The sequence below is a fragment of the Oncorhynchus gorbuscha genome, linkage group LG01, assembly GCF_021184085.1.
Source record: "Oncorhynchus gorbuscha isolate QuinsamMale2020 ecotype Even-year linkage group LG01, OgorEven_v1.0, whole genome shotgun sequence".
Taxonomy (NCBI): Eukaryota; Metazoa; Chordata; class Actinopteri; order Salmoniformes; family Salmonidae; genus Oncorhynchus; species Oncorhynchus gorbuscha.
The window spans coordinates 110,014,403-110,030,200 of NC_060173.1; the positions used below are offsets into that span (position 1 = coordinate 110,014,403).

A 15,798-nucleotide genomic window follows, 5' to 3' on the forward strand; every position below is an offset into this window, starting at 1 on the left:
CAGCACAGGATATAGGCCCTGCTCCCTCCCAGCTCAGGATATAGAGCCCTATGGGCTCAACGGTCACACGACTTCATGTATGGATTATCATAGTTGTATACATTTCCCTTTGTCTACTGTGTGAGAGCATTCACTTGAGCCTACCTGTATATGTTTTGTATATATTGTGAGAGTCAACTGACTTTCAGCAGTAACAGTGTTTTAAAAGGGCTTATTCGGACACAGTTCCTGGCAAATTATTACAAACGTGTAAAATAGAAAAATAGTATTCAGATGAATCATGAATATATGTAACGGTGTAATTAAACTGTTAAAATTCCTGCATAAAACAGATATTATGCCACCTCCTGGTAGATTCATGTGTTTACATTGTCTAATACACTCAGTGGTAAAGGTATGGGATTTTGGGTAATCCGCAGTAGATTTATGGAGAAAAGCTTTGGGTGAGTTGAAAATGGAATGGTCCCAGGATAGAAATGTATAAAGTGGACATTACATCATAAAATCCACATTTTACATTGCGCATTATCCGTTTATGTTATTAGTAACTACCGTTGTTGGTTTAGCGTCTGGGTAGCCACTTTGTATGTGTTGTTTGCCAAATCTCCGTTTTTCATGTGGGTTTTATGTTAGCTAAAGTTCTCTCTTTGAAGTTGGTAACAGTTAGCTAACTGAAAAATGCATCTTCTTTAGAAGTGCTATTTATGTCCCGTTGAGTACTGATCATTCATCCATACTGTGTGTGTCCAATCATCGCAGGTAATTTATGACAAATGTATAAAGTATATGTTTTTTAATCTCATGAGCACAAACCAGCTCATTAGCCTGGTTTTGTTAGTTTAGGAAAATATGCGGTGCGTTGTAGATGTATTATATTTATTTGCCACCAGAGTGTGACATTGAGTAATGTTTTAGGTTAATTCGATATATTTTGAATACTAAAATGGGTGATAGTTTATTCTGATGTTGTAAATATGAGATTACACATGGAAACAATTGTATTTTTATTACTAGTAAATGATTAATTATTAGAAATGGTTAAATCGACTATACGATCACAATGACTTGATAGACATTTTTATAGTTTTTTTTGTTAGTATATCATACACCAGAATTATGCAAAATTGCTATGGGAGTGCTATTTATATCCTGTCGACTACTGATCATTTATCCATACTGTGTGTCCCATGATTGCAGCTTTGGAGAAAGAAAAAAAAAAATATATATATATATATATGCAAAGAGGTAGGCCTATGTTTAGGTTTTGTCATGTATCAGCAGGTCTGTATCAATTTCCGTAGCCTATTCTAATTGTATTTGTCACATGCGCGGAATACAACGGGTGTAGTAGACTTTACAGTGAAACGCTTACTTACAATCCCCTGAAACCAACAACGCTTAAAGAAGTTAAGAAAAATTGAAAATTAAAGTAACAAATAATTAAACAGCAGCAGTAAAATAACAATAGCATTATGTACAAGTCGGTAGAGTTAAAGTGACTATGCGAAGATAATAAACAGAGAGTAGCTGCAGCGTTAAAGAGGGGTCTGGGTAGCCCTCCCAATCAAATGTAGGCTATAGAGCACAAACGTGTATGGCCGAAAAAACGATTAAAAAGTCATTTCAACACCAGGGTATGCTAAACCATTAATTTATAACAGAATGGTTTCATTATTTAAAATTCTAACCTCTGACCCACATACAGCAGAGGACACAAGGCTCAACAGAAACCGCTCTCATTTCCACTCTGATTGGACGAAACGGGCCGCTCGGGAACGCGCAAACATTGCCGCGCTCCCATGTGTTTCCAGGAGATTTTCGTTTCCCCGTTGACCTCTAGTGCGCGTGCCCGCCCAAATCTGGACTCAAGCAGGGTGATGCGCGTGGCCAAATTTGACGAGATAATTGGGAATAGAGGACGTTAAGCATAGGACTAATACAGTAGATACAATAATTGTCCAAACGTTTGTCACATTATTGTCAGGGTAAAATATGAAAAAATAGCCTGGGAAGAATTGGAAAGGTGCAAGCTACCATGGAAGGGGACTGCGGTTTGCAAAGCGCACCGGCACTACACATCTAGATCACCATTCCGCTAGACGATGAGATTAATTACGTGGGTTTTATATTGGGTTGAAGCATTGTTTTGCAGACTAATTTAGCATCTCGATGGACTGTAAACAGTATTGCAAATTGTATGCATTTCAACGGATGATATTCTGAGTACGCAACAATGCCATTAATTTATATAAATTATATTTCTTAACCCATCTCTGGATCTGCGCACAGTTGAAGGATAAAATATAAACTAAAAGTGCGACTATTTGTTGTTTTTGTCGTTGTCCTCTCGCTAATGTGTTTACGTGTTTCATCTGATGGATTCGTTTAACTGTCGACTGTAGGCTATGTAGCTCGAAGGGAACTGTAGCCTTCACCAATATTTTTGGGGAGATTCATCGGACTTGCAATACAGCCATATCATGTATGCTGGACGTAAAAGGAGAAAACCAGTCCAGAGAGCGTAAGTACAGTTTATTTATATGAATTGAAAGGCCTTTTCGCAAACAGAAATAGCCAAATGTTCAAAGCCCTGCATCCATACCAGCTCGCCCCTTTTAGCGCTCAATCACTCATCTTATAGTTGTGCAAATTTAAATAGCATATTTCACCTGAATTAAATTGATAATGTCGATGACACACGATAGGACACATATTCAGTTGGGCCACCTCCAGTCGTCAGGGGCCTGTTTGGTATCACACTTGCCCCAGCCAGGCTAATACACCTGACTTTCAAAAATCAACTAATCATGATATGCAGTTTAGTATGCAATTAGTTTAATCAGCCATGTTTGCTAGGGATGGAGAAAAAGTGTGACACCACTCCGGCCCCGGAGCCCCGGAGGACTTCATCTGTGGATGAACTAGTTCTTTCGCGCCCTGTTTGACAGGCAGAAAGGCCTCGACCGGGCACTCGCATTGTAAAACAGTTGACTATAAGACTATTCATTTGTGAAATAATATATATATATATTATTTCACAAATTAATAGTATATATATATATATATAGGCTACCTTAAATCAATAGTACAACTATTGTGTGATCGTGTTTTAAAAAATGATTTCGCAGTAAGCTAAAAGTTGCGTGCGCTCCAAAGTTGCACTTGTCGTCAAAAATAGTTGCTGCGTTTGTTATTTCGTTATCACGCGAAGCCATAATTTACTGTTAACGTCGTTGCATTATTTTTATTCAATTTAAACCAACGTAAACATTTGTATTTTGAAATCATGTTTATACATCCAATTGGTTGATGATGCAATTCTACCACATAGCCGCAAATATGCTGCGCCATTTTAGGTTAGTCAACACGCCCTTTTATTGACTGTGTAACATACATTTTTGAATTAAACAAATGGCTGGAATGTCCAATGTTTGGTGGGTCGCAGGTGCATAAGGCCAACACTTTCAGATATTTGAGCGCAATCACCTTGCACCTGCTGAAAGGACACTGGAAGGATGTAAAACCATTCAAATGTTCACAACAACTGGCTTTGAAGTATTATTATGTAATAATTATAGTATTATTATTATTATTACATTTTCATTTTTAGCCTGTGTATTATTATTTTGAAATAAGCCTATTTTATAATTTACTAATTCACTAGTGAAAATGTACCTAACATGTGTTTACATAAATACATCTTTGTTGAACCAACAGTATGTATGTTGTCAGTGGAGAATGTGTATGTTTATGACTGTTTTAATCATTTCAATTTTACTCTACTCGTTGAAGTATTTTATTAATGATTAATTTACCTATATTACAGGTATCATTACAAATTATACTTTTGTATTAATAATTCTAATAATGAATGAGAACTATAATCAACCCTTTGAGTTTTATGTAAAAATGTCAAGTTAAAAATAATGATTTCTTCTCTCCTTGCAGCGTAAAACCGCCACAATCAGATGGGGCCAAGTCGAACCCCTCGAAGCGCCACCGGGACCGTCTGAATGGAGAGCTGGAGAGGCTGGCCAGCCTCCTCCCCTTCCCTGAGGAGGTCACCACCAGCCTGGACAAACTCTCCATCCTCCGCCTTAGTGTCAGCTACCTCCGGGCCAAGAACTTCTTCACCGGTAAGAAGTGGTCCACAAAGAACCCTATTATTGCTCTGGAACTATTGCTTGAATAGGGCCCTTAGTTTGAGGTCCTCAATAGAGTGCTTCCTGAAATGTTGTGCTTCCTGTGTAGACATAAGGTCGTTGTTTTGTAAACAGAGGTCCAATGATCCCTCACTGTGTACAGCACAAGAGTGTGTTAGCATAGCACACGGCCACTACAGTATGTAGCTGAAGCCTATCCTAAAAAATATGCTCTACTTAAAGAGCATCAGAGCAGGGAGCTATCAAAGCAGCTAGCTTGATCCCCTTCTAGCATCCCTGTGCTGACTTGTCTGTACAGTTAGTAGATGGAACAGAGCAGTATGGTAGTTGCTATGCATAGTAATGGGAACCACTGTGAGGAGCCACTGGGACTTTATAAGCCAAGCTTCCATCCCTAGAACTCTTATGAAGATGTCAAAACGGTAGAGAACCTGGGTCTTTCATGGCCTGTATTTCCTGACACCTTCAAAGTACATTTAATCAGCTGTGAAAGCCAGCCTCACTCAACCAGACAGCTTCACTCAGCCAGCCTCAGTCAGTCAGCCAGCCAACTTCACTCAGCCAGCCTCAGTCAGTCAGCCAGCCAACTTCACTCAGCCAGCCAGCCTCAGTCAGCCAGCCCATTATTTCATCCTGGAGAAAAAGGGGCCTCAATTTTTCATAGAGGCTGTGACTCTGCCTTCATTTGTAGTTAAGGATGGAAGAGAAAGCAAGGGCTCAGTTAAAAACAGAGGAGAGTGTGTTTGGGAACAACATAATTGCATGCAAAGAGGACGGATTTGTATTTTTTCTCTCCTATGTTGTGGGGAAAAGACGCTATTTTAGGCAGTGCTCTTTAAAAGAGAATGCTGCAATGCGGGCGATGGATACTCTCGAAGCATTAATAATTAAGAGAAGCCCCAGAGTTTAAAGAATTTATGAAATGGAGGGAGGACAGTGTTTGTTTAAAACTGTGGCTTCTTGAAATGGCTGTTTGGGGTGTGACAACTGTATCTCAATCCGGGGCCTGTGATACCAGTGTGTTGGGGGGAAGATATTGCAAATGCGTGGCTTTTTTTGGTGTGAAGAGAGAGGACATGTACAAATACTCTGTGAGGAGGAATGGAGACGCTGGAAAGGGGTGGGGGAAGAATCCAGTCTTTAGTTCTATGGGACTAAATAGTCTGTAGCTTTAATCATTTGAAAAAGCCATATTATTTGTATTATATATATATAATATAATAAAATATTATATATATATATACACATTGTTTTTACATTTGAACCTTGATAAATTTAGTAATTTCTTGGGTCGTCGAAGGGTTGATTCGTCTCTGAAATTGTGTGACTTTGCTTGATTGGATGCATGATTGGCACTATGAATATAACTGATTGTTGTGTTATGGGTCTAACAAATCTCGTCACCCTGTCAAAATACATTGTTTATATTGTATTGCAATGTCACAGGTCAAAGTGTCCTGCCAAGCCCTCGTGTCCTTGTTGTGTTACTGCATTAGCCTAGTTCCTTCCCTGACTGCACAAACAGTGAGTAATTAACAGGCCTCACGTTCAGGAAGGACATGATGAGAGAGTGAGCCTTAACCTGCAGCCTTATCAACACCCCTATCAGCCCATCATGTATGCCTGCCTGTCTGACTGCCTGAGGGCGGGCCCATGGCCTCCGTCTCTGTGTCTCCCATCATCATTTGTTGTATGTAAACAGAGCTGCTGCTCAGTGCGCTGGGATTAGGCCCTTGTACAGTGTTGGACGGGTGATTTATGAAGAGGTGGCTCAGCTCTGCCTAACCGTCCAGGTCTCTGTCTCTATGGTGGCTAGTAGGCCATTTAGCCACCACCATCATTACCCAACCACTTGCTGTTAATTAGCTGAGTTTGCCTACCGAATGCTGTGTAGTGTTGGTTTAACAACCACAGTGACCTAGCATTGTGCTCTGGTAGGGACACTATGTTCTGTATTTTTTAAGAATACCTCAGATGCCCTCTATTGTAATGTCTCTTTATTTATCTGGGTGTGTTGTACCATAGGCCAGTGTTGTTGCTCTGTGTGGAATTAAATGTCTTGTACAAGTTGAACAAAGCCTATCAGAGCCTGTTTAATCCGTCTGACAATATTATCCATCCCAGCTGCCTCCTCTCCTCCTCCTCTTCAGGCCTACTGGCATCCGTCCTCTGCCAACCTGACGGAATGAGAGCAGGAGTGCCTAAAACCTAAAGCACAGTAAATACCAGATAATTGTACAGTATGCATAGGCATTTCTCCCCGATAGGCAAAGCCACATTAAACAGTATTTGGTTTGTTCCATGCTAATGCCTCAGACAAGGACATCACTCTATGTTCTGGTCCAAATGTCCTGGGTGCTTAAGGAGGAGATTCTATCCTGCACCATGCCCCCTGTACTTAGCCGGTTACATGAACAACAATTCACTCTCAGGATTATCAGTAACCCGGGAATGAGCACGATACAACCACCAGGATCTCATCAAAGGGAATCATGGGAGGCTATAACATCCTGGTCTCTGATGGGAGGCAGCTACCCACTGGGCACAGACATCAATTCAATCTCTATTCCACGTTGGTTCAACGTAATTTCATTGAAATGATGTGGAAACAACGTTGATTCAACCATGTGTGTGTCCAGTGGGTAAGGCTGTTCTGTGTCCAACAAGGCACCCTATTCCCTATGTAGTGCACTACTTTTGACCAGAGCCCTATGGGCCTTGTAGTGGACTATGTGGGGAATAGGGTGCCATTTGGGATGCTACCTGTGTGAGCCCTTGACCCTGGGGTCCATGTGACACACCATGGTGGCCTCACGCGCAAATGTTGGGTGCGGGAACGTTGCAAAATAAATGTTGTTAAATTATTTCAGCCATTCGCTCGTCTGCGTCAACGAGCGTCTGCGTAGCCAGGCGCTAAAATATAACTGGGTTCTGTTTGAGCCGTTCTGCAAGTCCTCTATTGGATATCAGGAAGATACAGACTCACGTGGATACTTGAAAGACCAACGAGGTGAGAATAATTAAAGATAACTGACTAGGTTTCTCTTTTTATCTGTGGATTAATCGTCGGAGTAGATCAACACAACATTTTGTATGACTCTGGGTCAACATTCTACAAAGAACCAGATTAAAAAAAGGACCATATGCATGTCAAGTAAAAGAACAACACAATGTTCATCTCCTAGCAACCGCAAGCTAGCAACAGCAAGCTAGCTAAATGTGTGTTTCGACCTGCTCCCAAATTAGTATAGTTGTTTCACAGTTGGTTTTGATAGTTTAACCTGCGTGTGATGATCGCGTCTGATGGGGATAGACAAAATCAACATGCGTGCGTGCGTGACCAGTGTGGTCAGTATGTTCGCTAATCAGGATTTTGTTTGAATGTCAGTGTCCACAGAATGTGTTTCTCTGTAATGTGTCATGCACTTCTGTTGATGGCATTGTCTTGTGCTAGATATTTACTGCAGCGTAATGTAACGCTCAATGAGTGAATGGGTGTGGAGTCAGGCGCAGAGAGCAAAGGATGCAGGAAAAAACACGTTTTAATGTCCAAAATCAAAGGAACAAAATAGTATTTACCCAACACAGGCGTAACTATAAACACAATATAGTACCCTTAAGTAAATAACCAGGACAGGGAGAAAACACAACTAAACACTAACATCTCTCACAGATACAGAAGAACAAGCCCGCACAAACAGAAGCGGGCTAAACAAACTTAAATAACACCACCCTAACAACCAAACAATGAACAGGTGAAACCAATTAGACAAAACCAAACGAACACGGAACAAAGGATCGGTGGCAGCTAGTAGACCGGCGACGACGACCACCGAGCGCCACCCGAACAAGAAGGAGAGCCACCTTCGGTAATATTCGTGGCACGTAAACGCTTTACTCTCATACTGTCATAGTTTTTCTGGTGGCTTTGGAACTTTCTTTTTCAGTGAGGTCAAATCTCTATTCGAGCTGGAAACTTCGCGTCTGTGTTTTATTGTCATGGATAATTCACCCTGGAGAATCAATGATATGCTTATTAGTCAGCTATTGTGCAATCTTTTCCCCGTGTGTGTGTGTGTGTGTGTGTGTGTGTGTGTGTGTGTGTGTGTGTGTGTGTGTGTGTGTGTGTGTGTGTGTGTGTGTGTGTGTGTGTGTGTGTGTGTGCGTGCGTGCGTGCGTGCGTGCGTGTGGTGTAATGTACTTAAATAAAATTACTTTAAAGTACTAAAGATTTTTGGGTGTCTGTACTTTACTTCAATAGATTCCTAAGGAAAATAATGTACTTTTTACTCTGGCACCCAAAACTACTCGTACATTTTAATGCTTAGCAGGACAGGAAAATGGTCCATTTATCAAGAGAACATCCCTGGTCATCCCTACTGTCTCTGATCTGGGGGACTCACTGAACACACATGTTTTGTTTGTAAATTATGTTGGAATGTGCTCTTGGCTATCCATAAATTAATAAAACGCGAAAATGGTGCCGTCTGGTTTGCTTAATGCAAGGAATTTGAAATTATTTCTACTTTTGATACTTAAGTATATTTAAAACCAAATACTTTTAGACTTTTATTCTAGTATTATTTTACTGGTTGACTTTTACTTGAGTAATTTGCTATTAAAATCAAAATTTTACAAAAAAAATTACAAATGCATACTTTTTCCACGTGTGTGGGGGAGGGAATCATTGTGACACACAGTAACATAAAAACACACTATGGCTTTCCACAGCTGCTGTAAGAATGCAGCGATAAGAAGTGTGTATATATCTGTTCTGAAAGAAGCCCTCTAAGAGCTCTGGCTCTGGTCTCTAATGTTGCCAGTGTTTCCTCTGTTAATGGGCCACTCCCTCTGTGATGGAGGTCCCCACACTAACAACCACAGACAAGCTCCAGTTGTGTTTCCCTCTGGCTGGCAGGCAGTCAGATTATAAACATAGATGAGGACACAAATCCAATGCACTCACAATATTTTGTGCAATGTAAAAGTGTAAGCCCTTCATTTGGATGGGACAATAAGAAGGCTGAACTGTATAGAAGGCTGATTAACTCTGTTGACATTACACAACCCCCCCGTGTATCAACCCCCAGCATTAGAAACCGCCCTCCACATTGTGTATGACACTATGTAACGACACAATGCCCTACATTTGCTTCCACCACAGTTTTGCTCATTCCGTCATTCAATTACTTTCTTTTTTTTCTCTTCATTTTTACAAAGAGGTTTAGCGGCCCCCTGGGAGTGAGGAATGGCCCTTCCAATGTGAGTTCTTCTGTTGTAAAGACGGAAGGGTGAAAGGTGCCACCTTTATGTTGAATTTATTATGGATTTATTATGGATAAATGAATAAACAATATCCCCATTTTAAATAGAATTGTGTCTAGATAAACTTATACTCTGTATGTTGAAATAGACAATATGAGTTCATAGGAAGAAATTGTGTGACAGGAGAAAGGAGTAATAAAACCATTCCAACTGGGCAGGAACAAATGAGTAGTGGACTGTGTAAACACATAAGGTCATTAGCCTATGGTTGACCCAACCTGAAACTTAGCTCTGGGGTTTTTAGATTAAGCAGTGAGTGCATTCCTAGGGTTTCTGTTAATTAAACCTGTCAGTTCAGTAGTGATCGATAATGTTGAGGGGTAAAAAGTTATCTGGGAGTGTATTAGTAAGTTAGAATGAACTCTTCACCTTACTTTGTCCTGTCGAGAGGGGGTGGGGGTCGTTTAAGACAGTGAAATGACGTCATGATCTGTATTTAAACTGATGCATTTGTTTTGAGTGGGAGCGCGCTCCGAGAATAAATTCTATTACCTATTATTTAAAGACTGGTCTGCGTCTATTTTATGCAAACAAGAAATCTTGCAAATTCTCATAAAATAGACGAAGGGCTTTCAATTGATGAAAGCACATCGGCATAATTAAGTTATACTAACACTTTATCACCACGTTTCTCCTGTGAGGTGGAAAATGGCAATAACTAAGCTAATAAGAGCGCTCCTGGGATTCCTGGAAGAGCTGTCTTTACCAGCAACCAACCAGGAAGCATGAGCCCTCTTCCTTTTCTTCCTACCGCTTGCTCTCTGTTGAGCAACTTCCTGGTCCATAGCTAGCTAATGACCCAGTCCCTTTTTAAATGGAGTCATGTGCCTTTTGCTGTGAAGCTAAGTAATATCAAATGATATTGGTCACATACACATGATTAGCAGATGTTATTGCAGGTGTAGCGAAATGCTTGTGATTCTAACTCCGACAGTGCAGTAATATCTAACAAGTAATATCTAACAAATTACACAACATATACCCAATACACATAAATCTAATTAGGAATGAATTAAGACTATGTACATATGGGTGAGCGATGTCAGAGCGGAATGGACTAAGATACAGTATATACATATGAAATGAGTAATGCAAGATTTGTAAACCTTAAGTGACTAAGATACCGTAGAATAGTATTAAATACAGGATATACATATGAGATGAGTAATGCCAGATATGTAAACATAATTAAAGTGACTAGTATTCCTTTCCTTAAAGTGGCCAGTGATTTCTAGTCTATGCCTATAGGCAGCAGCCTCTGATGTGCTAGTGATGGCTATTTAACAGTCTGATGGCCTTGAGATATAATCTGTTTTTCAGTCTCTCGGTCCCAGCTTTGATGCACCTGTACTGACCTCGCCTTCTGGATGATAGTGGGGTGAACAGGCAGTGGCTCGGGTGGTTGATGTCCTTGATGATCTTTTTGGCCTTCCTGTGACATCGGTTGCTGTAGGTGTCCTGGAGGGCGGGTAGTTTGCTCCCGGTAATGCGTTGGGCAGACCATACCACCCTCTGAAGAGCCTTATGTGCAGTGTAGTCATTTGACATCATGGCCAACATTCATAAATATAAAATGGAATGTGCAATTTACACATCTCAACAATTAGCTGTTTCTTATCAAAATCTGCATAAAGAGACTGTGTTGGGTATGCAGGTTCAGGATAACCGATGCAATCCAATTACAATATCATAGGGATATGTATGGTTGCACTCTGACCTTTGACCTATAATTGCTGTATATATAGATTTGAGATTAGAATGAATCATCTCTGTGAATTCTGAAAGGGTTCTGTTTGCTTTGGAGGGTTGTTCGCCAGCTTGTTCAAACTAATACTTGATTAGCAAGTTACTTCTGCTCCATGCATCGCTTCTCAATCACTACTTTTAAAATCTTGTTTCATTATCTCAACTTTCAACACAGAGAAAAGGGGGGGGGTTTAGTAAGAATATCTTGAGGGTCTCTCTTGAACGGCCGCAATTATTTTCTTTTTTTCTTATTGAGGTCATTCCTGTGTTCACCACAGCGAAAGGTTCTGATTGATGTCAATGGCCTTACTCCTTAATATCCTCTCAGTTCTATAAATAAAACTATTCACCTCTGGTTCAACATAGTAGTGTGAAGGAAAGAGATGTCAAGTACTATTGAGTAGGATAGGTTTGAATCCTGGTCTGTTGCTTAGTGGATCACGCCGGAAAATAATGCTTCAAAAATAAAGTCATGTGTTCAGTTCTCCCTCTTTTTGGAGCAGAAATACAGGAGTTTACATTCAGTATGTAGATAGGGGCGGCAGGGAGCCTAGTGCTTAGAGCGTTGGGCCAGTAACCAAAAGGTTGCTGGATCGAATCCCCGAGCTGACAAGGTAGAAATCTGTCGTTCTGCCCCTGAGCAAGGCAGTTAACCCACTGTTCCCCGGGCGCCGAAGACTTGGATGCCGATTATGGTAGCCCCCCTCACCTCTTTGATTCAGAAGGGTTGGGATGAATGCAGAAGACACATTTCAGTTGAATGCATTCAGTTGTACAACTGACTAGGTATCCCCCTTTTCCCCTTCCCTAGATAGGTAAGCCATGAGAAAACAATACAAGAATGGCTGAGAGGATATAAAAATACATGTCCATGTAGGTTTCCCATTCTATCCAAAGACAAGCTTAGAGTGGCTTTAGTATAGAAATAGACACAGGCAGCAATACTAATGGACACGTAGAACTAGGAGGACGTTATGCGACTCTCCATGGATCAGGACAGAGATCCAGATCATAGCCATATCCTCCAATGGGATAGCCGTGCTGTATGCATTCTCGTTAAAAAGAGTAGTTCGTAGAATTCTATGCTGCTGTATGTAAACAGTTGAAATGAGTTCAATATGGATTAGGTCAGCGCTTTTGCTTCACGTGTTGCTATAGGTTACATCTGTACTGAAATGTGTTTGATTTAAAATCAAATCAAATGTTATTTGTCACATGCGCAGAATACAACAGGTGAAATGCTTACTTACAAGCCCTTAACCAACAATGCAGTTTTAAGAAAATGGAGTTAAGAAAATATTTACTAAATAAACTAAAGTAAACATTGAAAATAAGTAACACAATAAAATAAAAAATGAGGCTATATACAGGGAGTACTAGTACTGAGTCAATGTGCAGGGGTACAGGTTAGTTGAGGTAATTTGTACATGTAGGTAGGGGTAAAGTGACTATGCATAGATAATAAACTATGCATAGTAAATTGTAATGCAAATAGTCTGTTTAGCCATTTGATTTGTTGTTCAGCAGTCTTATGGCTTGGGTTGTAAACTGCCTGTTATTCAGGCCCAGAAGCTAGGATATGCATAGATTGGTAGATTTGTGTAGAAAACACTCTATAGTTTCTAAAACTGTTAAAATAATGTCTGTGAGTATAACAGAACTGATATGGCAGGCGAAAACCTAAGGAAAATCCATCCAGGAAGTGCCATTATTTTGAAATGGTTGTTTTTCCATTGAAAGCCTATCCACCCTATAAAGGGATATGACCCAGATTGCATTCCCTATGGCTTCCACTAGATTTGAACATTCTTTAGACATTGTTTCAGGCTTTTATTCTGAAAAATGAGGGAGAATGACCACTTTGAATGAGTGGACAATGGAAAGTCCCAGAGCTGTTTGGTGCACACGACCTAGAGCGCTCCTTTAGTTGTTTTTCCTTTATATTGACAACGCTTTTGTCCGGTTTAAATATAATTGATTATTTAGACAAAAAACATCCTGACGATTGATTATAAACATCGTTTGACATGTTTCTACGAACTTTACTGGTACTATTTGGATTTCTCGTCTGCCTGTTGTGACCGCCTTTGAGCCAATGGATTACTGAACAAAACGCGCCAACAAAACGTAGGTTTTTGGACATAAAGCGGGACTTTATCGAACAAAACAAACATTTATTTTGTAACATGGAGTCTTGTCAGTGCAACCATATGAAGATCATCAAAGGTAAGTGATTTGTTTTATTGCTATTTCTGACTTTCGTGACTCATCTACTTGCTGGAAAATGTTTATATGGTTTTGTGTGCTGGGCGCTGTCCTCAGATAATCGCATGGTTTGTTTTCGCCGTAAAGCCTTTTTTAAATCTGACACAGCACCTGGATTAACAAGAAGTTAAGCTTTATTTTGAAGTATTAACCTTGTGATTTTATGAAAGTTAAATATTCATAATACTGTAATTTGAATTTGGCGCTCTGCAATTTCACCGGATGTTGTCGAGGTGTCCCACTAGCCTTTCCCAAACAGGTTTTAAGAATACATTTTCTTTCCCACAAATTAACTTTTAAAAGGCACACCTGTTAATTTCAATGCATTCTTATGAGAGAATGCCAAGAGTGTGCAAAGCTGTCATCAAGGCAAAGGGTGTTTTTTTGAAGAATCTAAAATATCAAATATATTTAGATTTTTTTAACACTTTTTTGCTTACTACCTGATTCCATATGTGTTAGTTCATAGTTCTGATGTCTTCACTATTTAGAAAATAGTACAAAAAAAATACAAAATAAATAAACTTTTGACTGGTACTGTATATCATGCATATCCCGTATATACGACTAATACGACGTCCCTATCATCCACTTGTAAATATCTCATAAAAAATTGTCAAACACTTGCTAAATAATGTTGGTGTTTTGAAATGGGTTCCTACGGTTTTGCTGCAAGCAAGCCTGCCTCTCTGTCGGACAAATCCCAAACAACATGGATCAGGTCATGAGCTGTTCTCCCACAGAAAGTGTCAGTAAGCAATGTGATGCCTCCATGCGGATGGCTTGGATCGCTCCCAATATGGCTTCTACCCATCAGTCCAGAGAGGGGATGGGGGAGGGGATGTTTGATGCCCATAGTTGGAGCTCGTCTCTCAGTCCCAAGTACCTCAGCAGTATAGAACCATATTTCTACCTCGCTGCTCTCACCACGACTTCAACCCCCCCCACTCCCCTTCTCCTACCACACAAGTTAGAGTCCATTGCCCTTTCACAAGCTGTCAGATTTTCAGGGTCACTGCTTATTTGTCAGGTTTGCTTCATCAAATCCTCAGCCTGCCTCAGCCTCACACATGAGGAGAGGGTGGCGATAGAAGGCCGGTTCTGTCTAGTATTGCTGTAGCCAATAGGCTTTAAAAATGAGAACTTCCCCAGAGACAGTTTTATAAAAGAAGGCTGCAGGGTTGTGCAGTTTGGCTCAGCAGCGGTTTACCGTTCCAAAGGAGCATTTCTATTCAGTGGTAGTGTTGTAAGTGCTGCATCATTATCGCTAGTTCCTCCGAAGCACATTGGTGGAGCCATAAGTCTGACAGCCAATCAATTATTCATATTCTGATTTAAGCTTAAAATAATGTATTTTGACTTAAGTGAAACGTTCCATTTATTTGGGGCGGCAGGTTTGCCTAGTGGTTAGAGCGTTGGACTAGTAACCGAAAGGTTGCAAGTTCAAATCCCCGAGCTGACAAGGTCGTTCTGTCGTTCTGCCCCTGAACAGGCAGTTAACCCACTGTTCCTAGGCCGTCATTGAAAATAAGAATTTGTTCTTAACTGACTTGCCTAGTAAAATAAAGGTAAAATTACAAATTAATTCATAAGGCAAGGAAATATCAAGTAGTAGTGGAAGTAATGTGTCCTTTACAAAGAAAGCACATACATTCCTCTGGAGATCCTTCAATGGTTTTGGGTGGAAACAGTGGTAGGTAGGACGAGGAAGTGGTAGGACTGGGTAGTGGTAGGACGAGGCAGGACTGGGTAGAGGTAGGACGAGGAAGTGGTAGGACGAGGCAGCGGTAGGACGGGGCAGTGGTAGGACGTGGCAGCCTGTGAAATATGAAGCATGTATTTTTATGTTTTTATTGCTTGTTTCCTTGTCTTTTCAATAAATAGAACATTTCACTTATGTTTAAATACACTTAACTGAGCATAATGGAGAAATAATGTATTTGGCCAAGCTGAGCTGTTAAATTCAGCTTCAGCTAAATTCATGCCCTCAGGTATTGCTGGAGCGCTATACAAATGTCAATCTATTGAGTTGATCTATAATTTCTTACAGTTCATCAGTGACAACAAAGCCCAGGCAACACCAGTAGGGCTTCAGTAATCAGTTTGGAGGCGTACCTTTTTCCTCATGGATGCGTTGGATGGACCACGTGACCGACCAGTACCAGAAAGCGCAGTGACCTACGACAATGGGATCAATAACAACAAAGCTTACCCTAGCAGACTGGCTGTCAAAATATCGCTCAGGCCAAAGGACACGACACTGACCTGGGGTAATACCACTGGCTACATACTGAGACGC

The 15,798-nt window shown here is 40.5% G+C and overlaps 1 protein-coding gene and 1 long non-coding RNA gene across 4 annotated transcripts in view; one reads left to right on the forward strand and one right to left on the reverse strand.

Annotated features, from left to right (window-relative positions):
* Positions 1–389: 389 nt before the first annotated feature.
* Positions 390–15,798, forward strand: part of LOC124019293 (aryl hydrocarbon receptor-like) — a 65,271-nt gene continuing 49,862 nt past the window's right edge. For 2 of the 3 annotated variants that reach the window (XM_046337413.1, XM_046342849.1), the window contains exons 1-2: positions 390–443; positions 3,949–4,136. In XM_046337413.1, the coding sequence (XP_046193369.1) occupies positions 397–443; positions 3,949–4,136 (235 nt within the window). In that variant the 5' untranslated portion in view covers positions 390–396. Of the gene's footprint in view, positions 444–1,817; positions 2,522–3,948; positions 4,137–15,798 lie in introns of those variants that run through there. The other variant, XM_046341666.1, reaches the window with a different exon arrangement.
* Positions 15,231–15,798, reverse strand: part of LOC124031913 — a 36,836-nt gene continuing 36,268 nt past the window's right edge. The window contains exons 2-3 of the long non-coding RNA XR_006838204.1: positions 15,615–15,677; positions 15,231–15,317 (exon numbers count right to left, since the gene is read on the reverse strand). This is a non-coding gene — a long non-coding RNA (uncharacterized LOC124031913). The remainder of the gene's footprint in view (positions 15,318–15,614; positions 15,678–15,798) is intronic.